General features: G+C 41.0%; 1 protein-coding gene across 1 annotated transcript; it reads left to right on the top strand.

The window, feature by feature from the left end:
- Positions 1-381: 381 nt before the first annotated feature.
- LRIG2 (leucine rich repeats and immunoglobulin like domains 2) lies at positions 382-21397 on the top strand. Its single transcript, XM_065403086.1, has 16 exons — positions 382-456; positions 1108-1242; positions 1988-2131; positions 2266-2409; positions 3751-3894; positions 4140-4283; positions 7956-8036; positions 8790-8861; positions 9012-9080; positions 10729-10892; positions 13154-13474; positions 14632-14913; positions 15930-16379; positions 16941-17090; positions 20255-20539; positions 21165-21397. The coding sequence occupies exons 1-16, from the start codon at positions 386-388 to the stop codon at positions 21395-21397; spliced, it is 2889 nt and encodes a 962-aa protein (XP_065259158.1). The 5' UTR covers positions 382-385.
- The last annotated feature ends 1380 nt before the right edge of the window (positions 21398-22777 follow it).

A 22777-nucleotide genomic window follows, 5' to 3' on the forward strand; every position in this document is an offset into this window, starting at 1 on the left:
GTCATATTTGAATTCAGCACATCAAAATACATAATAAATAGCACATTTTATCTCTGAAGCAGACGACTTCTCAAAAATTGTAGACCAGTATTATTTTAAAATAGAAACAGGGCATCACTTTGTTTTGAATGTAGCTAATTTTTAGATGCCATTAAATTAAATTAACTACCTAAAGCGGTTCTGTTTTTTGGATTGTTGAATCTTCCAAACTTTTGTTTCTAAACTAGCTCTTAAGGGGTCTACCAGCACTGTCTACTGCAAAATGTCATTCATGTAGCTAAAGTGTTCACAATGCTATATCAAGAGAAATCTTTCAGTTGTTCAGCTGTCTAGAACGGCTTTTCCCTTTTTGAAGTGTCAGTAAAGAAATCTCTTTTTCAGGAAGATGAATTACAATGAGCTAAGTGAAATTCCCTACTTTGGAGAACCAACTTCTAATATTACTATTCTGTCATTGTAAGTAAATATTTAAAGAGTTGAAAAAATTGTTTTCTCTTATAAGCAAGTGAAAAAGTTTGTCTCAAAGGAATTGAAAGCAGCTAATTTTTTAAAAGCTAAACTTGTTTAAATATCTTTTTGTTTAAAATGCTTCAAGGCAGATGTACAGCACTTTTTTTTTAAAGCACACATCCCCACAAAAAACATTAGTAACACACCAAAAGTTAACTCTAAATCACCTGCAAATGCAAGCTACTGGGAGTGCGGGGTAGGGGTGAGGGGAAGAGAGTGGGGGATTTCTGTCATGCACTCTGATAAACAAACCTGAGGTGCTTTGAAGCAGGGCGGGGGTGGGGGTGTCTGTCCCAGACTCAAGGACTCCCACAGGAAACAGCTTATCTCCAGCCCCCCAGGGGCTAAAATCTGACAGTTAAAAAAACCACCTTTACTGTCAGGATAGTTGTGGGGAGGGGACTTCCAACATTGCCAGGACCTGAAATAAGGCTTTATGGATCTTAATCAACACCCGGAATGGTACGTTAGATTTTTTTCTAAACTCAGACATGGGTTATTAATCCTAATCCTTGGACCCCTAGTTAGTTATGGTGCTCATCCCTAGTGGTGGTCGGGTGATTGTCCTCACGTTGCTGCTGTTTCTTTTGTTTGTAGAGTACACAATACAATTCCAGAGATAAATGCTGAGCAGCTCCAACTTTACCTTTCGTTGGAGAACCTAGACCTTAGCTCTAACCTCATATCAGAAATTAAAGCTTCTTCATTCCCACGAATGCAGTTGAAGTACCTGTAAGTATAATGAGGTAACTGATCTGTAGTGTGCTGAAAGTATATAGTTACATTGTAGTACAACCTAACATCACCTTTTCCCCCATGGTAAAAAAAGGATATGAGGACTAGTGGGAGTCAGAAGAAGTCTTTTTCCCCACCCAGGCTGAATTGTTGACTAGCCATGTGCTGCTTATGTAGGCAATGTTATAAACGTGTTTGTACTTTACATACCGATAGGAATCATGATCCCTTGCCTCAAAGAGCCTTACGGTCAAAGGTCCCATCTATAGTAGGATACTGACCTATTGCATAGAGCAATGTGTCCCTCTGAACAGTACACCTGCTAATGTAGATGGGACAAAGTAACTTAAAACATAATGGTACCAAGTCATAATCATGCTTTCTCAGGCTGTGTTGAAAAGGGTTTTGTCCCATCTACACTAGCAGTGACTTTCTTAAACTAACATGCCTGAGTCTGACAGCCAGCATTGGGTAACTTCCTAGTTACCCTGGTTTTTGCTGACCTTGGCCAGGTCACTTGATTGTCCTTGTCTTAGTCATGCCTGCTCTTGCCTGTTGTCCTTTTTTGGATTAAATAGGTTAACCCATGATACCAGAACTTGAATTCCTGAAACTGGGGACTTGATGAGACCAAATAACTTTACAAGAAATTAGTTGTAATACAAATATTAGTTTGATGTTCTTATGCAATTTTAAAGTAGAATTTTCTATGTTGAGAAAATCTTTTCTCCTCCTTTCTTAGGAATCTGAGTAACAACAGAATAACTACCCTAGAAGCAGGCTGCCTTGATAACTTATCCAGTTCTCTAGTGGTGGTGAAACTAAACAGAAACAGAATTAGTATGATTCCACCAAAGATCTTCAAATTGCCTCACGTGCAATTCCTGTAAGTGATGTCCCTTAAACTCAATGAACAATGTTTAAAATTGTATCATTTGCTTGAGAATGTGTTCTTGGTAGATGCAAGTCTTTCTTAGTGAAAGATATCTAAACACTTACGGCTAACTTATTTTATTTAAGGGAACTTAAAAGGAACCGGATTAAAATAGTGGAAAGTCTTACATTCCAGGGACTGGAATCCTTAAAATCATTAAAAATGCAGCGCAATGGGATTAGCAAACTAATGGATGGAGCATTCTTTGGATTGGATAATATGGAAGAACTGTAAGTATGGCTGCTCATAGCATTTTGTTAGGTATCCTCTTCAGGCACCAACGGGGAAAGTGGGTCCTCACTGTGTCTCTCATGATGCCAGGCTTCACTGGAATAGTTGATGAGTAGTACAGGAAATGTGTTTACATTTCTACTCTTCCCTGTGGAAGCTTACGGCTTCACATCTTTCATGGTAACTCCAAAGAGGATGTAAAGATATTACTGGTTTCAGAGTAGCTGCCGTGTTAGTCTGTATCCGCAAAAAGAACAGGAGTACTTGTGGCACCTTAGAGACTAACAAATTTATTACTGTCTCTCTCCCTTCTGCCAGCTTAGCTCCATTCACCAAGGTGATTCAGAAAGTGTCACCCTCTCGCTACTCCACTGATAGAATCTGTTGCCAGTATTCTTAAGATTTCTCCAGTCTTCTCACTGTAATGCACAGCTATTGAGTAAACTGTATCCATATATGGTAGCTGCATATCAATCCCTACAGCCTCAACCCTGTTGTTGTGGCCCCAGCTATTGGTGCTGTCCCAAAGCTATGATTAGGTATGCATTTTGCCTTCCCAACCTATCCCTGAACCACTGTTCTCCAAAGAATATAGAAATGAAACAATCATTTCTGATTATCTGATGGCATTACAAATAGGACTGCCTTCCAACTAAGGTATGATTGATAGTAAAGCTTGGTGTCCCCATAAGTTCAAAGTCCATTGGGAAGTCTCCCAGAAACTTTCCAAGGGAATCTCAAGTTCAGACTCTCACTCAGTTTTACTACTCTTGCCATCATATGAAGAACTAAGAAATGAAATTGTGCAAACTACTTCATTAAAAAAATGTTACGGGGGTGAGGGGTTGGGGATGGGAAGGGGAAGCGACCTGGAGTCTTCTAATACCCAGGTACAAGTGAGAGTGCTAATAATCCTGGACTTGCTTTATGTTAGTGGTTTAACTATAAGGTCTTGCCTTTTAGGTGTATGAGTGTTTGACACAGAGGGATCTCATATGTATCACTCAAGCAGTGCTACCAAGAGATTTTAATAGAGTTGATTTAAAACAAGAGGCCATATCTTCTACTGGATAGAACAGAGAATTTTGAGTTAAGAATAGAAGCCAGGATTCTGACTGTGCCACTGGTTCACTGTGACCTTGGGCAGTCATTTACCCTTTTTGTGGGCATCCATTTACTCCTCTAGCCTCTATAACCAGGGTATAATCTTGTCTATCCCACAGGAGTGCTACAAGGCTTAATGTTAGCAAATCACTAAGATCAACTGATGGGAAGTGCTATAAAAATGTGTTACTCATTGAATGTCTACTTGGAAAACATTTTCTTCTCTAATTCTTTAGAGAACTGGAACATAATAACCTGACAGAAATAAACAAGGGCTGGTTGTATGGCTTACGAACGTTGCAACAACTCTACGTTAGCCAAAATGCCATTAACAGGATCAGTCCAGATGCATGGGAATTCTGCCAAAGACTTTCTGAACTGTAAGTGCTGGGCTGCATTTCAGTGGGGACTTCATGATGTTACCAAGAACAGATTGGCTAGAACAGCCATAGAAAATGCTGCATCTCTTTTTGCTAGGCCTTTGTCAAAACATTCTAATAGAATGTTTAAGTGAAAATAAATCTGAACAGGGAGTCTTGATTTCTGATGACCTCATTGTCTGATATTCTTGCCTTCAGTTAGTCTCTTGTCTCTTCCCCTTACTGTGTACACTTAATGTTTCTAGAGACTTGTCGTACAACCAGCTGACCCGCCTGGATCAGTCTGCCTTTGTGGGACTTGGCTTATTGGAGAAATTAAATCTGGGTGACAACAGAATCATTCACATTGCCGATGGTGTCTTTAAAGGGCTGTCAAATCTTCAAACACTGTAAGTGCAGAAAGGTTCCAATTTAAAAATTCCTGTTTACTTCTGCTAGCTTCCTTAGTTGTAAAGCAAAGGCTGTGATTGCTACTGATCATGCAAGCCTGTAAAGCCTTCAATAGGAGCCTTAGTCCCTGCTGTGCTGCCATCTTGCCTTTGAAGGGATGGGGGGATTGAGAGGGCTGTCGGTAGGAGTAATTGCTGCCCAGAGTCTTAAGCTTTAAAAAAAAAAAAAAAAAAACCCACTAACTTTAGTGCTGGCGGCAGGCAGCAGCTTGATAGCCCTGGAGAATATCCTGTTAAACAACAGCAAGAGTCAGCGCACACCATCCTACCAGGGTACTTGAAAACCTGCTCTGGAGGAGCTACCTCTCTGCAGGGGCCATTGGAGGTGGTCTAATCATCCTTTTCGTTCAGTAAGCCAACACAAGTATCAGCTGTGAGGATGCCTTGTCAACTTGGGCCCAAATGTTGCTTTTAACTCACTCAGTTTACAGTGACTGGGTACCATGGGAATAAACATGTAAACCAACATAAATAGTGAATCCATGTTAGGCATAAAAATTACTGTTTAAGCCTTCCCCCTTTTCTGCCCTCCACACATGCTCACTTCACAATGCGTATATAACATAACAGTGCAGAAAGATTTGCCACCTCTATTCTAAGGTGTAACTGTGCACATATTTTTATAGCTTCATTAATACATGTAACTGTGACTGGATTTATCCAGCAATAAGGATTCAATCCTGGTTCTTGCTAAAAACATCCTCAGAGCTGAACGCTTCTAATGGTTCTACACAAAGCTAGCTGGAAAAGAGTGCAAGTTTATAACCCTTCTGTCAGTTCATTAAGAAAGTGCCTATTTAGGCAAAATCACTGGACACTTATGTAAGCAGTCCTATTCTGTTAACCTTAATGCAACCTTTTAATGAAACAATTAAAACTAATCTCTTAGATTTAGAGTAGCATGAAAAAGAACAAGAGCAGATTAATTAGTAGGTTTTGTTGGGCTCTTAAGGGGCGTCAAACAGCTAACAGGCAGGCCGTTTGGTTCAGGGTCGCCGAATGTTCGCAGACAAGGGAGCAATGGTGATTAACAAGGCTCTGAGCATTCATGCCTCACCGCGCATGAGGAGCAAATTCTGTCAGCTCACACAATGAAGTTCTATTTCCCCCTCTCCCTTCCCTCTTGGTGCTTTACCAACAAAAACAAAACACCAAATTGGTCCAAATAGCACAGGTATATGCTCACCAAGACACACAATTTAATGGTTCATTTCCATTGTTAGTTCTCCATCTGCCCAGTGTGTGTGTTAAGATTGACTTAAGTATTATTCTTTGTGCCCTATGCTCTTAAACGCTTCTTCTTCTAAAGATAGTAAACTTGTAGGGTAACCACACAGAAACTGCAGATAAGATATGGGTTATATATTCCGTGGATTAAGAATATGTGCAAAATAGAAATCAGATATCTAAAAACAGAACAGAAGTTCAAAAGTCTTAAATCTTATCACCTTGTTTACTTTATGATATTATGTCTGACTGGGCATTAACCATCCAAAGCTGTAAACTCGGCTGACCTATAGAGTATTCTAGAAGTAGATATTCCTACTACTGTGTTGTGCTACATTTATTCCCATGTAACCACAGCGTCACTCACTTGGAACAACTTTCTGATTAGAACCTCACTTTAGGGATGTGTATGTTGCCTATCCCCTAAACAAGTCTTCAAAGGGAAACTCTCTAATTTAGCATCAAAATTACTTTGGGTCTAGATTATGCAGTCTTTGCTCCCAGTAAAAAGAACAGGAGTACTTGTGGCACCTTAGAGACTAACAAATTTATTAGAGCATAAGCTTTCGTGGGCTACAACCCACTTCTTCGGATGCATATAGAGTGAAACATATATTGAGGAGATATATATACACACATACAGAGAGCATGAACAGGTGGGAGTTGTCTTACCAACTCTGAGAGGCCAATTAAGTAAGAGAAAAAAAACTTTTGAAGTGATAATCAAGATAGCTCAGTACAGACAGTTTGATAAGAAGCAAGTGTGAAAATACTTACAAGGGGAGATAGATTCAATGTTTGTAATGGCTCAGCCATTCCCAGTCCTTATTTAATCCTGAGTTGATTGTGTCTAGTTTGCATATCAATTCCAGCTCAGCAGTCTCTCGTTGGAGTCTATTTTTGAAGTTTTTCTGTTTTAAGATAGCCACCCGCAGGTCTGTCATAGAATGGCCAGACAGGTTAAAGTGTTCTCCCACTGGTTTTTGAGTATTATGATTCCTGAGGTCAGATTTGTGTCCATTAATTCTTTTGCTCCCAGTGATGCGCACTGCTACCCATTGTAGTTGATGGGTCTGTTGTGTGCACCAGCACTCGCCAGCGTGAGTCAAGTTGCACATTCTAGCTCTTCGTTAGTAATGGTGGAATTCTGGGCATCCTGAGTTAAAGTTAAGTGGATTAAAAGGCAAGTTAATAAATGGTTCCTACCTGTGGAACGTGTTTCTGCAGGTGCTGAACCAATTACTTCAGTATTACAAAACGAATAAGAATGGCTACTGCCACGGGCAAAATACTGGACTAGGTAGATTTTTGGTCTGTTTCAGTATATTAATGTCTATAAAGTAAAACTTCCATTCTAAGCAATGCTTACAATGGTTCTGTTTCACCATAAATACAGCAAAGGAAATAATTTTTTTATATTAAATTAGGCCCATTCACTATTATTGTCCTTAATTTTATTTAGCGCTCTTATGGCAGTTGATTTGTTGCACATGAGCGCTATCGTACTGATAAATGCCTATATTTTAATGAAACATCAATTGTTCTGCATTAATATTTCTCCTCACAACTCACCGGTATATCTGCAAATACCTCTATATGCTAAGATATTAAAAGGCAGATGAGAAGGGTCCCTCCCTAAAGGAAAAATCCTAGGTAAATCTGACTTAGTTTAAAAGGAACTTTACTGAATCTATTATTACCCCCCCCCCCCCAGTGAATCATTTAATAATCCCTCCTAAACCAGGGAGTGCTGTATTGGTTTTAGTATAGAACAGCAGACTAAGTTGTAAGGGCAGAAGTGCCGTGCAGGGGTCAAGCAGAAATCCCATTAGCTGGTAACAAGATTTGTGAGCAGAACACCCGTGCTGTATTGCAAATCTCCTACTTCATGCTTGGCAGCCCTACGCTACAACCTGTATGTAATCTTTTAATATGCTAACGTTATCACAAGCCTGTCACTTGAAGATTAACACTATGAACTTATTGCTTAATTCACTTACACAAACCAACTCACTTCAGGAGCCCCTCCCAGTCTCTAGTAAATAGTCCTGTCACATGGTGATCACTAGCCAGACTATTGGTCTTTACCAAATATCCAGTCAAGAGACTGTACCTCAGAGCTTCTTGGTTTTCTTTGTGATTCAGCCAGTGATGCTGTGACTTTAGACAATTCACTTACCCACCTTGCACCGTTAGTTTCCCCATCTGTATAATGGGGTGTTTATCTTCCTGCAGGGATGTTGAGGCTCAGTGTTTGTAAAGTACTATGCAGTAGCACAGTACTACTTATACACAAAGAAATTCTGTATCCCCAGTCATTAGTAACTAGCAATGATGAATATAATTTTTCCCAGGCATGTAAATGAGGCATTTCTACTCTTGTAGAGATTTGCGGAACAACGAGATCTCTTGGGCCATAGAAGATTCAAATGAAGCCTTTGCAGGTCTCAGCAGACTCAACAAATTGTATGTATTACAAGCCCCGGAAATGACCTCTTTCCAAGGCATTGGAATAGAAATGAAGCCAGAAATATTTTTAATAGTGCATAGTTTGAACACAAATATGATTATGTCTGAGCAAAGCCTTTTCTGTTAAGAGCATTTGTATTCAGTATGGTCCCTGTACTAAGTAACTTAGACTAAGGCTAGGAAATTGAACTCTTGCTTGACAATAGTGTTCAGGAGTGGGTGTCTCTGTTGTAGTATTGAAAATGATGGAAGTACTTGTAGGATAAAATCGCTTCCACTATCATTTCAGAAAACATGATTTGAGACCTGAAGTCTGTTATGCATTCTAAAATTACTGTCTGGGCTATACCTGAGGAAAGTTTTAAGTGCCAGTAGATTTTCAGGTAAAAGCTTTGCTGAAAAGCATTGTTGGCGATTCGACTTCCTAACAGTCAGAGCTAATGAAATTTACTTTCATCCTTTGAAAGGGCTACTAGTTAGCGCCCTTTGGTTCACTTCAGCAGGTTCTTGTCAGAATATTTGACTTTATTTTAAAATCCTTTTGGAAAAGCAGTTACCATGTTCTTGGGTGGGAGTGTCACTGGTATGCATGCAAAACTCCTTCATACTAATGGGAAACTTGCATACAGGTAAGGAGAGACCTAGCAGCCCTTGTTCACATTGGCCGACACTACGCCACATTATATTGTATTAAAATATTTTGTCTGTTAAAGTCTTCTTTGTTGGGGGCTGGGGGGGATTGTCTTTCAGAATCTTGCAAGGAAACCAGATCAAATCAATTACAAAGAAAGCATTCTCTGGTCTTGAAGCACTTGAACATCTGTAAGTACTTTGTCTTGTAGTTCTTGTAGCTTTTTCTGTCTATCAAACTCAGACATGTCTCTTCTTCAAACATGCAAATGTCACAACTTACTCAGTGTTAGAATATGAAATGAAATTTTCCCACTGTGACTCTTCTTGCTTAATTTACAGAGATTTGAACAACAATGCAATAATGTCTATCCAAGAAAATGCTTTTGCTCGGACTCACTTTAGTGAATTGTAAGTATATTTCTTTATTACAAGTTAGACCATATTGTGTCCCTTATAGACCTTCCTACAGTTTTGCTTAAATATGTTCCACTTCCGTTACAAAATATCAGTAAAACAAAGTAGGCATCAGTGGTGGTAATTCCTATGTAAAAATTAAATTTTTAACAATGGCTATAGGGTTTAGCTAATGCCTGCTAGAATTTATATCTTCTCGTCCTGAACATAATTACTGTAAACTATAATACTTCCTTGCAGTGTTTTTCCAACTCCTTTGCTCTTTCATCTTGAGAGCAGTTCATGAGAACTCTTGCTTCGGGGTGTGGGTGTTTAAAGCAGTGCTCTGATTAATAAAAAGCTGGGGTTAGCTTTTGTTATCCCCACAATGGCAGGAGCCAAGACTTTCTGGGTGTCTATAATTGGCTTTGTCACTTGGTGTTGGGAAATTTTTATCTGCATTTTTCTGTTTGACAATCCCTTGTGATGGCACGGAACCAGGTTGCAAATTAGGACTGTACTCCACCAGGCTTGGTGGAATCAAATTTCTCTGCTGTAAAATATATACTAAAAATGTAAAGTGAGGAATGTTCTGAAAACATTTTAGAATGGGGGGGCGGATTAAAAAAAAGGTTTTAATATTTGTGCATGTCTGCTTTGAAATAGAACACAGAGGAAGTCTTTATAATCCTTAATGGTCCAACATGCAGACTGATGCTGTTATGGTCATTAATGTGGCTCTTAGCAGTACCCCACTCCTTATTACAAAATTAAATGCTTCATGTGGCCCCTCTGAGACTAAATTAAAGCTGTTGACTTGTCTGCTCAAAAATCTAGCCTGGTTTTCAGACAATTAAGAGACAAAAGCCTCAGATGATATTCCCCATATAAAAAATTCAAAGCATCTTGGAACTTGGCCAGTGAACAGGAGAAATGGCCAAATGGAAACCTTTCCGAGGGCTTTACTAGCCTCATGTTTTGAACCCCCTTTAGGGGGGAAACGCCTTGTATAAACTTCAGCAATAAAGGGATTTTACTAGCTCGGCAGATACACTTGCCGAAGCCACATGTGATCTTCAAACATGTAGAATGTTATATAATGTTGAGAGACCCACACACCCAGTGATATTCTATGGGAGTATAATTCATAGCTCTGTAGAAGATGAAGTCTGAATATCATGTAATCTGTCTTTAAAAAATTATCCATTTAGTTAATCCTGGCCAGATGGGCTATTAGTTAGTTTCACATTAACTTCACTGAGAGAAGGAAGGTAGTGAGACATGCTTTCTACGTTAGGCGCTCATGTGAGACTTTATTCACTGTCTTGTATGTTTTTAAAGTGGGGGTTGTCATTCATGGACAAGAGTGGATATTGCTGAAAGGAATCCCTTATTCTTTGGTACATGCCCTTCCTGGTTCTAACTAAACCCCAGATTCACTCTCCAGAAGGGGTGAATAATTTTTTCAGTCTAGTAAAGACTTCCTGATATGGCATTTACTGACAGCAGCCGGTAGGTATCCTAAGATCCGGATACCGTGGTGGTGGGCGCTTTGTATGTATGTGCCAATGGTGTTCGGCTGCTTTATGTCACCACAATATCCGAGATGAGAAACGAGTAAATAAAATGAATGACTTTTTCCTTTTTAACCTTGTTTCTGCAGGATGTTGAACACCAGCAGCCTACTCTGTGACTGCCAGTTGAAATGGCTGCTTCAGTGGCTCATTGACAACCATTTACAACAGGCTGTAAATGTTAGCTGTGCTCACCCCGAATGGCTAGTGGGACAAAGCATTCTCCATGTGAATCCTGAAGACTTTGTCTGTGGTTTGTATTCTTAATGACTTTGACTTAGGGGTATGGTAGTGCCTAAGTAGAAATGCACCCTTCTTGGAAACCAGACATTCATGTTGAATTGAAGGAGATTATTGGGCTAATTAATGGAGATAAAGAATTAATTTGCGTGTGCATGCATCACTGGGCCTACCATTGCTTTTTGGTTTGGCTCTTTCCAGGGCTATATATTTTTCCCAAGTTCCCTGGTTTCTATTACACTGAGGCACTGTATAGTCTACTATAAGAGATTCTTCATCAATGATTTAGATAATGGCATAGAGAGTACACTTATAAAGTTTGTGAACAATACCAAGATGGGAGGAGTTGCAAGTGCTTTGGAAGATAGGATTATAATTCAAAATGATCTGGACAAACTGGAGAAATGGTCTGAAGTAAATGGGATGAAATTCAATAAGGACAAATGCAAAGTACTTCACTTAGGAAGGACCAATCAGTTGCACACATACAAAATGGGAAATGACTGCCTAGGAAGGAGTACTGTGGAAAGGAATGTGGGGGTCATAGTGGACCACAAGCTAAATATGAGTTAACAGTGTAAGATTGTTGCCAAAAAAAAAAAAGCAAACATCATTCTGGGATGTATTAGCAGGAGTATTGTAAGCAAGACACGAGAAGTAATTCTTCCGCTCTACTCCGCGATGATTAGGCCTCAACTGGAGTATTGTGTCCAGTTCTGGGCGCCACATTTGAGGACAGATTAGAGAAAGTCTAGGGAAGAGCAACAACAACGATTAAAGGTTTAGAAAACATGATCTAAGAGGGAAGATTGAAAAAAATTGGGTTTGTTTAGTCTGGAGAAGAGAAGGCTGAGAGGGGACATAAGTTTTCAAGTATATAAAAGGTTGTTATAAGGAGGAGGGAGAAAAATTGTTCTTAACCTCTGAAGATAGGACAAGAAGCAATGGGCTTAAATTGCAGCAAGGGAGGTTTAGGTTGGATATTAGGAAAAATTTCTGAATTGTCAGGGTTGTGGAATCTCCATCATTGGAGATTTTTAAGAGCAGGTTGGACAAACACCTGTCAGGGATGGTCTAGATAATACCTAGTCCTGCCTTGAGTGCAGGGGACTGGACTAGATGACCTCTCGAGGTCCCTTCCAGTTCTATGATTCTATAAGAGGGGAAGTCCTGTGACAGGATCCGTTAGTTTACTATGAAAATTTGATGTGGCTCAAGTTCTTGATTGTCTACTTTGTAGAAGGTGTTGAACCCAGTAATAGTGGTTCTCTTAGTACCTAGGAGGGCATGGGTAGCTTAAATTTTTGGTACCACAGGATAGTCTGGGCATCCTGGAGAGTGTAATACTTATTTGGCTTCCTTTGTCATAATATCAGAGTGCCTCACAAACTTGAACATATTAATCCTTGTGAAAGGATTGTGAGCTAGGAAAGTGCTATTATCCGCATTTTATAGATGGGGAAACTGAGGTGGAAACTGTGACTTGTCAAAGGTCACACAGGGACTCTGTGGAAGAGCTGAGAATTTAATCCATGTGTCCTGAGTTCCAGGCTAGCACCTTAACCACCTGGCCATTCTTATCCATCCACATGTCTGTTTTCCCCAACACCCTACCTCCTTTTATGGTCAGTAGCAATCTTTGGTGGGTCTTGAGCTCCTAATTCCTACCTCAGTGTTCCCAACCTAACATCTGCCAATGGATTAGCACAACTGAAGCTTTTTGCTAAAACAGTAAGCATTGAAATAGGTATGTTGACATGTAAATTGTTGTCAGACGTCAGTCAACACTCTTTAGGGAGGAATGGGACAGTTTATATTTCTCAGAGAGATTTCTTTAGGTTGTTTGTATGCAGACATATCGCAGCAAGCCACCAGTTTACATTGTGTGATGCCTATAAAGATGTATTTGCTGCCATAAGAGTTTCTGTGTAAGAATTATGCATCTGTGTATAGAATCTGCAGCAAATCCAGGTAACTGTGGAAAATACAGGGTCCTGGTGAAGACCTTGAGGTGTCTTTCACCTCATCTGTCCTTGTTGCTTATTCTCTGTGCCCGCACCTGTTGTCATCATCCTGTTTCGCAGCTTCATTTCCCCAGCAGCTGACTGATATCAAACTGAAGATAATTTAATGTGGGGAATAAGCAGTGGAAGCAGATGTTACGTACGATACAAACAGCATTGTTTCCACATAAAATACCTTTCAATATTTTTCTTGCAACATCAGCTGCATGCTGAAGGGAAAACCTGATTAATCTTGCTATCCCTTTCACAGATGACTTTCCTAAACCACAGATAAGAGTACATCCTGAGAGCACAATTGCTCTAAGAGGCATGAATGTGACTTTGACTTGCACTGCAGTAAGCACCAGTGATTCACCAATGTCCACTGCATGGCGTAAAGACAGTGAAATATTGTATGATGCAGAAGTTGAGAATTTTGCCCGGTATCAACAGCAAGATGGAGAGGTCCTTGAGTACACCACAGTCCTGCATCTTTTCAATGTGAATTTCACCGATGAAGGAAAATACCAGTGCATTGTCACCAATCACTTTGGTTCCAATTATTCTAACAAAGCCAAACTGACTGTCAATGGTAAGCAGATATACTAACAAAAGAGAAACTTCATTTCTTTTTCATCTGAGGTTATAATTAAACTTTTATCTAGAAAAATGTTTTTCAAGCTAGTTGTGATTTACAAAAGCTTATGATTTCCCCTCATTGAAGTTGTTCCAATGTTTGTTCAGACTCCATAAAGAGGCTCACAAAAGCAGGAATAAAACTGGCTGCTTCTGTAATGGGTCTGTGGAGAGGAGTCATGTCCAGAGGTGGCTGAAAAATTTGCATGATATTTTCAGCATTTATCATCGTTCTCAAACCTATCACTTCCATAAGTGGTAAAAAATTGCAACACTTTTTGGCAAAAATAAATCAAATTTTGAAAACGCAAAAGTTTTCACCAAGCTCTAGTCACAATTTGTGAGTAATTCTCTCTCCAGTCCAGTAAAATGGGTGCAGCATTACTGTTTCTAAACTGAAAGCTCCCCCCGTTGGTTGAGCCAGCCACCCTTCCCCTATAAACACTTGCAAAGCTGAGGGAGACAGACACAAGTAGATCTACCACATAAAACTGAGGAAACAACCATTGTATTGAGATATTTTAGCCCCATTTAAGACTTCTGTTGTCATGACCTAAAAGAAGATGGCCGAGAAACATGCTAAACCAAGCCTTTAGAGAACACTAGCTAAGTGGAGGGGACTGTCCATCCAGAGCAGAAATCCATTCTAGGAGACACCAGTTTCGTCTGGCTTGCTCCAAAGGCACTGACTCTCCTAGTGGGTGGAAAGCCTGTGAGCATTTAGCAGAGCCATGTATGATATTGCTATTGGCTATTAAGGTATAATTCACCTCTTCTTTTACAGGGGACAGAAAAGTATGAGCAAATAAAGACTTGTGAATTAAGCTAAGCTGTGCTGCTTTCACCTTTTACTGAGAGGTAGTGGTTGGGACATTTGTCCCCCACTAAGATGATCTTAATGGGGCATTGCAGATTTAGTTTTCCATTATAGAATTTTAAATAAAAGAATATACTGCATTTGTATAATTCCTACAATCCTTTAAAAGAATTTCAGTAGTCTGTAAGATCTGCTACAGTTCAGAGACTCCTCTAGTATAGAGAAGAACTTGGCTATTGTATGCCCTGATCTGAAAAATTTTTCACATTCAGTTCATCATGTCTCCTCCACTGCAGAGCTGCCTTCCTTTCTGAAAACCCCTATGGATCTAACTATCCGTACTGGGGCCATGGCCCGACTTGAATGTGCTGCTGAGGGCCACCCCTCTCCCCAGATCTCCTGGCAGAAAGACGGTGGCACAGACTTCCCTGCAGCACGAGAGAGGCGAATGCATGTTATGCCTGAGGACGACGTGTTCTTCATTGCAAATGTAAAAATAGAAGATATGGGAATCTATAGCTGTATGGCACAAAACATCGCAGGAGGTCTATCAGCAAATGCCACACTGACGGTGCTAGGTAAGCAAAGCACAATTCTGGAACTGTACAGGTCCTTTCACTTAACTTTTTTTGTGATGATGGTAGCTGACTTACATGAGAGGTTGATAGGGAATCTAAGTGAATTGGATGCAAGTTAATGTGCTACCAGAGTGGCATGTTTCTCTGATCTTCAGGTAGCAGTTTGAGCCATCTTGAAAAATGTGACTAAGCTATCAAAGGACCAGTGTTCTACTTATCTAGTTGTAGATGGCATTTTGCAGTAAAGAACAATGGAAGAAATGTATTTTCATGATGTGCGTGGCTACAGCAGAGTTCCCTGTTGTTGACTCGCATTATCTTGGGGAAGTTGAATGCCAAACTTGGAAACAGTTTCTAATGCTGCTCCCGTCGCCTGTTGTCCATATCAATCTGCTTAATGAAATAACCTCTGATCAATCACTCACTGCTCAGTTAGTCTGCAGCTTCATTTACTGTCTATGTTGGCATGGGTTTGGGGGGAGAGAATTATGGGGACACTTCTTGACTAGGTTGATTTTATAGATTTGATATTTCCAGCTTTAACTCAGGGAGCTGAACTTAATCACAGGCGACCTGGACTATGCTGAGCTGGTATAGGAAGGAAATACCACCAGAAGGGCTGTGTTTGGTGGTATTTCCTTCCTATTGTTTTTTTTTTTTTTAAAGATCCTCTACCCTTTTTTTTACATTAAGGTCATATATAAACTATAGAAATGGAAAAGACTTCATATCACCCCATGCAGTGTTACCTTCGGTGTATTCAGCAAAGCTCTGTCCAGATCAGTTCCAGGGAGTCCACCATTCATGGAAGTGTCTTCCATCACATCAGATCTGTCACAGTATTTCCTGGCCACTGTTCTCTTTGCCCATCTCTATTTTCAAACTCTGGGATTGGATTCTAAATATTATTTGCTACACATAGGAAGGTTGCAATTGAGATTCTGTGCAATTATCTTTTTAATTCTATTTGACTTTACAATATTAAAATAACTTTTCTTCCTCTCCACCATATCCAGAAACTCCTTCGTTTGTTAGGCCTCTGGAAGACAGGACAGTAACCCGAGGTGAAACTGCCGTGTTGCAGTGTATAGCTGGTGGCAGTCCAGCCCCTCGCCTGAACTGGACTAAAGATGATGGGCCCCTGACAGTAACAGAACGACACTTCTTTGCTGCTGCCAATCAACTCCTTATCATTGTGGATGCTGGGTTAGAGGATGCTGGGAAATACACATGCATTATGTCCAACACACTTGGCACGGAGCGTGGCCATATTTACCTAAATGTATTATCTTCCCCAAATTGTGATTCCTCCCAAAGTGGTATTTTACATGAGGAAGATGGCTGGACGACAGTTGGCATTGTGATTATTGTTGTAGTCTGCTGTGTTGTGGGCACCTCTTTGGTATGGGTTATAGTTATATATCACATGCGAAGAAAAAGTGAAGACTACAGCATCACTAACACAGGTACGTAAAATACAAGGCCAGCTTACTTCTGTTGTGTTTTAACCTATGACTAAATGAAATAATTCCATAAAGAATGTAAAGGAAGAGACCTAAGGGGGGGGAAGCCTTTGTTTGTCACCGCTGAATTCCTCTTGGTTTATGCACAGGGTCAACTGGATAGATTCAGGCTTTCTCTCTCTCTCTGGTGAGAGGAAGAAGTCAAACGTGCATTCTTTAACATTAAACACTTTATACCTTGTCAATCATGGTGCTCTTCTGAAATGAGGGAAACAAATGAAGTTCACAAAGTTGGGAGTAAATAAGAATTTTAAATGTATGTCTGGGTGAGAACACTCGCAAGACTTAGAGTAAGATGATGATTGGTTCTGCTTGCTTTTTGGCTAGTATCTCTTAGGCAGATATGTGGATTTTTAATTTCTTGAGGAGAAAGGGGATGGCACATGAATGAAATCCTTTTCTCAGTATGTTTGCATTAGTCTGCTGAATAGCATCAGCACCACTTTGAAATCCTATCACTTACTGTTGAGATAGTCAATATTAATCTCTGTGTGTCTCTTTCAGAGGAGATGAATTTACCTGCAGATATTCCCAGTTATTTATCCTCCCAAGGAACTCTTTCTGAACCTCAAGAAGGCTACAGCAACTCAGAGGCAGGAAGCCATCAACAGCTTATGCCTCCTGCAAACGGCTATGTGCACAAGGGAACAGATAGTAAGTATGCCCCTTTGCATCGCAGCATTACGCAAAGCAGGGTAATAGGCAATGGCATTAGCACTGAAGGTTAAATGTTTTAGAAGACTCTAGAAATTTTAGAATTTTCTTTACTCTAAATTTAAAAACCCTACCTCTTTTTCTTAGAGTGCTGGTCCATATATATATGTTCCTTTTTGGGGGTGCACGCTCCCCACATGCTTAAGATCAGAATCGGTGGCAATTCATTGGAACTGCGTCTGTGCCCAAATGCCCTCCTTGCCCCCTGCGGCACAAAGGGTGGAGCAGCCCATGGCTGCAGAACAGGACTGAGAGCAATGTGCCTGTCCCTTGTGGTTTGTACATGTTACCTATGCAGTGTAGATCAGAGGTTGAGTCGCTTTGGGTAGTCATGTATTCGGTTCCATTCTGGATAGCTTTTCTGGATACTGGGCTTCAGCCCTTATGGTTGAGCAAAAATCTTTGATGTTCAAGTATTGTCCTTCATGTAAGTGTGCTGCATCCCTTGGGAGGCATATTGTTGATAAATGCTCCATCTTTTCTAAAAGAACCCATAAGGCTAGGGAAGCTTGCCTAAAACTTATCTTCTAGACAAGTTAGTGAGGTCAGCTTCTGATCAGGGTAAACAATATCCACCCAGAGCTGAACAGTCCTGCGCCAGAAGTACTCAGTTTACTATGAATGTTATGACTGCCTCTAATGCCACAGCTTCTGAGAAGCTGCTTCCACTTCAAGTCGTCTTCATTTGCTGAAAGCAACAGGATGCAGTCATCGTCTTCTGAACAGGCTTTTATCTGAGAACCTGTTAAAGAGGCATAGATCACTGCAGCTTTCCTCTCACAAGGGTAGCACAGGACCCAAGTTGGGTTCCTCTGCACCCAAAAACACTGTTCTCTATATACCAGTACCGGCCAAAGACCGCACTCAAGCAGTTTCCATCTGTCTCTCTCTGCGACACTGCCTGTTGGGCACTCCATACTGACACCAAGGCTTTCTGCTCCAGTACCAGCTACTTTGGTACAAATTCTGTTAGCACAAATGTTCTGTCCCATCCACCTCACAGTTGCTGCTCATGGTACTGATGGTCTTGATGCTGAGATACACAGCATCAGATCTAGTAGCATCTGTCTTCTGAGTCACCATTATCATAAACCGTAAACATTCCCCTAGCTATATCAATCACTGTTATTTCTTCGGCACCAGAGGGTGTAGGGTACCAACAAAAGATTTTCCCAGATCTACTAAGGCTTTTGATACAGTCCCATATGATATTATCATAAAACAAATTAGGGAAATATGGTCTAGATGAAATTACTAATAAGGTGGGTGCACAACTGGTTGAAAGACTGTACTCAAAGAGTAGTTGTCAGTGGTTCGCTGTCAAACTGGGAGGGCATATCTAGTGTCCTGCAGGGGTCAGTCCTGGGTCCAGTACTAGTCAAGATCTCTATTAATGACTTGGATAATGAAATGGGAGTGTGCGTATAAAATTTGCAGATGACTCCAAGCTGGCTGGGGTTGCAAGCAGTTTAGAGGACAGGATTAGAATTCAAAACAACCTTGACGAATTGGTCTGAATTCAACAAGATGAAATTCAATAAAGACAAATGTAAAGTACTACATTTAGGAAGGAAAACAGCATCAGCCCACAGGTGTCAATTAGTGACCCTCAACAATTGCAAGTCTCTGAAGTTCATCAGTCAGCTGAACTTGCCCTGCTGCCATCTTATCTTCACCTGATGCTGTTGTCCCATCTGTTCCATCACACCCTGAGGACTACAGCGCTTTTCTTAGATTCCAAGGCCAGAAGGGGCCATTGTGATCATCTGGTCTGACCTCTTGTATAACCCAGGCCCTAGAACTTCCCTGAAACAATTCCTAGAGCAGATCTTTTAGAATAGCATTCAATCTTAATTTTAAAAATTTGACTTCCTTCATCAGATGGCAGAGACAGTAGAGATTCCAATTGATATAGGGCAGTAGATAGCCCACAAATTGTTAAACCTCTTGCGCACCTCAGTGCCTGGCTGGCTGGCTATGCCATAAACGAGGGACAGTTAGCAACTGCACAGCTCCCGAGGCAGATGCCTGCATCGCTTTCCCCCAGCATCCAAAAAGGCAGACAGAAGGTCCCAGGTACCATCTTTGGAATTCTAGTATTTTTACACTCATCCTACATCTGGATCCCTTGTTTTCACTGCTGCTCAGGAGAGGACAGAACAGAAAAGCTGCAAGGCAACACCTAAAGAAAAGGAGCTCAAATGCCTGGGTCGCCTCTGAACCAAGAGCTACTCTGCCCTCTGTCAGCCTCCACTTTAGGATTGCCAATTACCAGGCACTCCATGCCATTTTATGTAATCATACTTGGCAAGAAGTGTCAAACTTCACAGGACTAGCACAGGAGGCTAGATAGGAATTAAGATCACCAGTAGTGGAATTTGTATGGACAAACACTCGAAGAAAAAGCAGTTACTTACTTTACAATAACTATGGTTCTTCAAGATGTTGTCCATACACATCTATTTCATGACTTGTCCTCCAGCCTTATTACTACAGGACCTGTGTTCTGTTTTGGTGAAGGAACTGAGAGATGGTTGGCCCCAATCCACCCTTCATGCTCTCAGATGGGAGGTGGGGGGTGCAAAAGGTACTCGGGATGCAGGTGTGACCCCAACAGAACCTGGCTAAAAGCTTCTGATCTGGAGAACATGGGGGGAGCATGTGCATCAAGAGTGGGAAATAGACACAAGCACTCGAAGAACCACAGTAATTGTAGGGTAAGGAACTGTTTTAATACAAATGTGATTTAGGAAGACATGCATGTTAATTAGATACTGGAACGTCTTTGCTCTTAGAACTTACAAGGCAATATGAGGTTGCTTGACACCACAGTAAGCTTCTGTTCTCCCAGGCAAGCTCTGAGTCACAGGGCTAGCATGAATTTGGGTGGCTATGCATGTGAACATGGCGCATTTCTCCTGCAGCTTATTTTCCAAAAGAAGCAAGCATGCATTGTGGAGTTCAGAACCAATCCTATGTCAGGGTCTTTCTCACTATGACACGGTGATATTGCATGATCATACCTGTCTATAAAAGCAACTGTAGAAACCAGGCATCCCTACTCTTTTAAACAAAGAATATTTTTTGTTCCCCCATTGTGTCAGGTGGCACAGGGCCATTAGTGATCTGCTCAGATTGTTACGACAATGCAAACATCTACTCCAGGACCCGTGAGTACTGTCCTTATGCATACATCACAGAAGAGGACCCACTGGATCACACATTGTCCAGTCTCATGGTACAAGTGCCCAAGGAGACCTATCCAACACACACCCAACATGAAGCCAGCACTCTGGATAGTCTTATAGTAGACAGAGAAATGTCTGCCTTTCTTACCCATCATGACCGAATAAGTGAGAAGAAACTCTCATCCCAGCAGACTAATAATGGTAAGTTCATGACTCATCCTCTTCTTCCAGTCCGACGGCACAAGCCTGCCTGTTACCTTATATATTCATACTGGACTAATCCAATTTTATCTGGTCAAGTTGTTGTGTGTGGGGTAGTTAATCTAATCACTGAACACTTCCTCTCCAGACTGCACTTTGAATGAAGACAAATCTGAAGCTTTGCACCAAATGTCCAAATGCTCCTGGAGTTGAGAAAAATTATATACATCATCAAGTATAATTCTCGGCCAACATTGTCTTTGCTTTAGAGTCACACAGATATCCCACAGGAAATCCAAATAGCACTTTTGTGTGTTTACTGAATAGAATTCCTAATGTTCCAAAGCACCCGAGAAAAAAACGTTGTCCATTTAATAGAATCGAGGTTTTTTGTGATTCTTCCAGAGAACCTTTGAAGAAACTTGCAGGCATGTTGTAGCTGGTTACAGTAACAGATTGCTACAGTGGGAAGGCTTCCAGTAAAATGTGCCCTCAAAGCTAAATAGAAAATAATCTTGTTAAGAATGTCATATTGCCAAATCACATGGAGACTAAAGAATCCTTGTTTAGAATTTTGGTGCATTTATCATGAACTCAAATGCCTATCCATTTTTTTTTCTCTCAGAACCTTTTCAGCTACCCTTATGGGGACTAAACAGAGACCTAGGGTTGTCGCACTCACGCTTCCCACAGCAGCAGTCAATCCATGAGGAGGCCCCTCAAGCTCTCCGAAGTGAGGGAGTCATTGACGGTGAGAGAGAACAGGCTGTTTCATCCAGACCTTGCCACAGGTTACGTGAACATAACTTTGATTTTAACAGGACTCGGAACATTCAGGAATTTAGTGAAGCCACATAAAAAACAGCAAAGTGAAGCTTTGGAAGCAAATTCAGATCAACTGACTTTGTATTTTCTACCTCAGGATTAACCCCTTGCCCAAAGATGCTGTATACACATGTCTACAATTACAAGCTGAGTGGATCAAGACAGACTCTCTCAGCTAGGAGTGGGATGATGGCACAAGCTTTTGTCTCTTGGATTTACTTGTGTTGGAAAGATGGGGATCCACAGCATTAATTTATGGTTGGACAATTTTGGTGAATGAAGTGAATTCCACTACAAGAGTATTGGAAGGCATGAGCATTATGATGTCATATCAACACAGGCTGTCTGTTCTGAAATTCTATCAAGAAGGCTTAGCTGTTTCATGTTGCCTTTCATGCTCCCCATAGAATTCTCCAGTAATTGCAAGCGTACAGCTCTTGGCCAGCTTTCTGTTCCTTTAGTCTGCTAGCAGGAGTTGCATCATTGTGTCAACTGGTAACTTTTTGGAGGGTTGTTTTTTCTCCTGTGAGTAAAGTAGTGCTCTAGTTCAGGGGTTCTCAAACTTCATTGCACCACGACCGCCTTCTGACAACAAATTACTACAGAATCCCAGGAGGGGGGACTGAAACCTGAGCCCGCCAAAGCCCTGCCACCCTGGAGGGAGTGCAGTGCCTCACTGCCTCAGGCCGGGGGGCCAAAGCCAAAGTCCAAGGGCTTTAGCCACAGGCAGGAGGCCTGTAACCTTAGTCCTGCTGCCCAGGACAGAAGCCCTTGGGCTTTGGCTTTGGCCCTGGGCCCCAGCAAGTCTAAGCCAGCCCTGGCGACCCCATTAAAATGGGGTCGCGACCCACTTTGGGGTCCTGACCCACAGTTTGAGAACTGCTGCTCTAGTTGTAAATAAATTTGCATTCATCAATATTTTGTATACACTACACATATAAATGTGTTGGCCGTAATGTAAATATTTTTTATTATGCCAAAAATACTGTAACATCCTGTTGTAATCTTGAGAACTGGCTATCAAACCATAAAGATTTGTTCTGATTAGGTTTTGTGGATCTGAAAGCTTGTTTCTTCAGGGATAGATCTATCCTTTCATGTTGGGAAGAAGTGGATGTGTAGGCATGTCAGTGAAATTGTCACCCTAGTGAATAGCATTGATTTACATATAGCTGTGTATGCCTCTGGCTTGACAGTATACATGTAAACTGCTCCCTCTTCATTACGTGGTCGGGGTTCTTGGACACCAAGTTTGACCCACTTACATCTGTTTGAAAAGTTCTGTAATTTGTATGAAACATTACCTCCATTTTTCGTGGAGCATGAAGTCTCACAGAAACCCTGAAGTAACAAACCAGAGCCTAATCTCGACTTTCCCAGGAGTTCTTGTAAGCAGCGAGCAAAACAAGATTA

The sequence above is a fragment of the Emys orbicularis genome, chromosome 4 (assembly GCF_028017835.1).
Source record: "Emys orbicularis isolate rEmyOrb1 chromosome 4, rEmyOrb1.hap1, whole genome shotgun sequence".
In the NCBI taxonomy this organism is placed as follows: Eukaryota; Metazoa; Chordata; order Testudines; family Emydidae; genus Emys; species Emys orbicularis.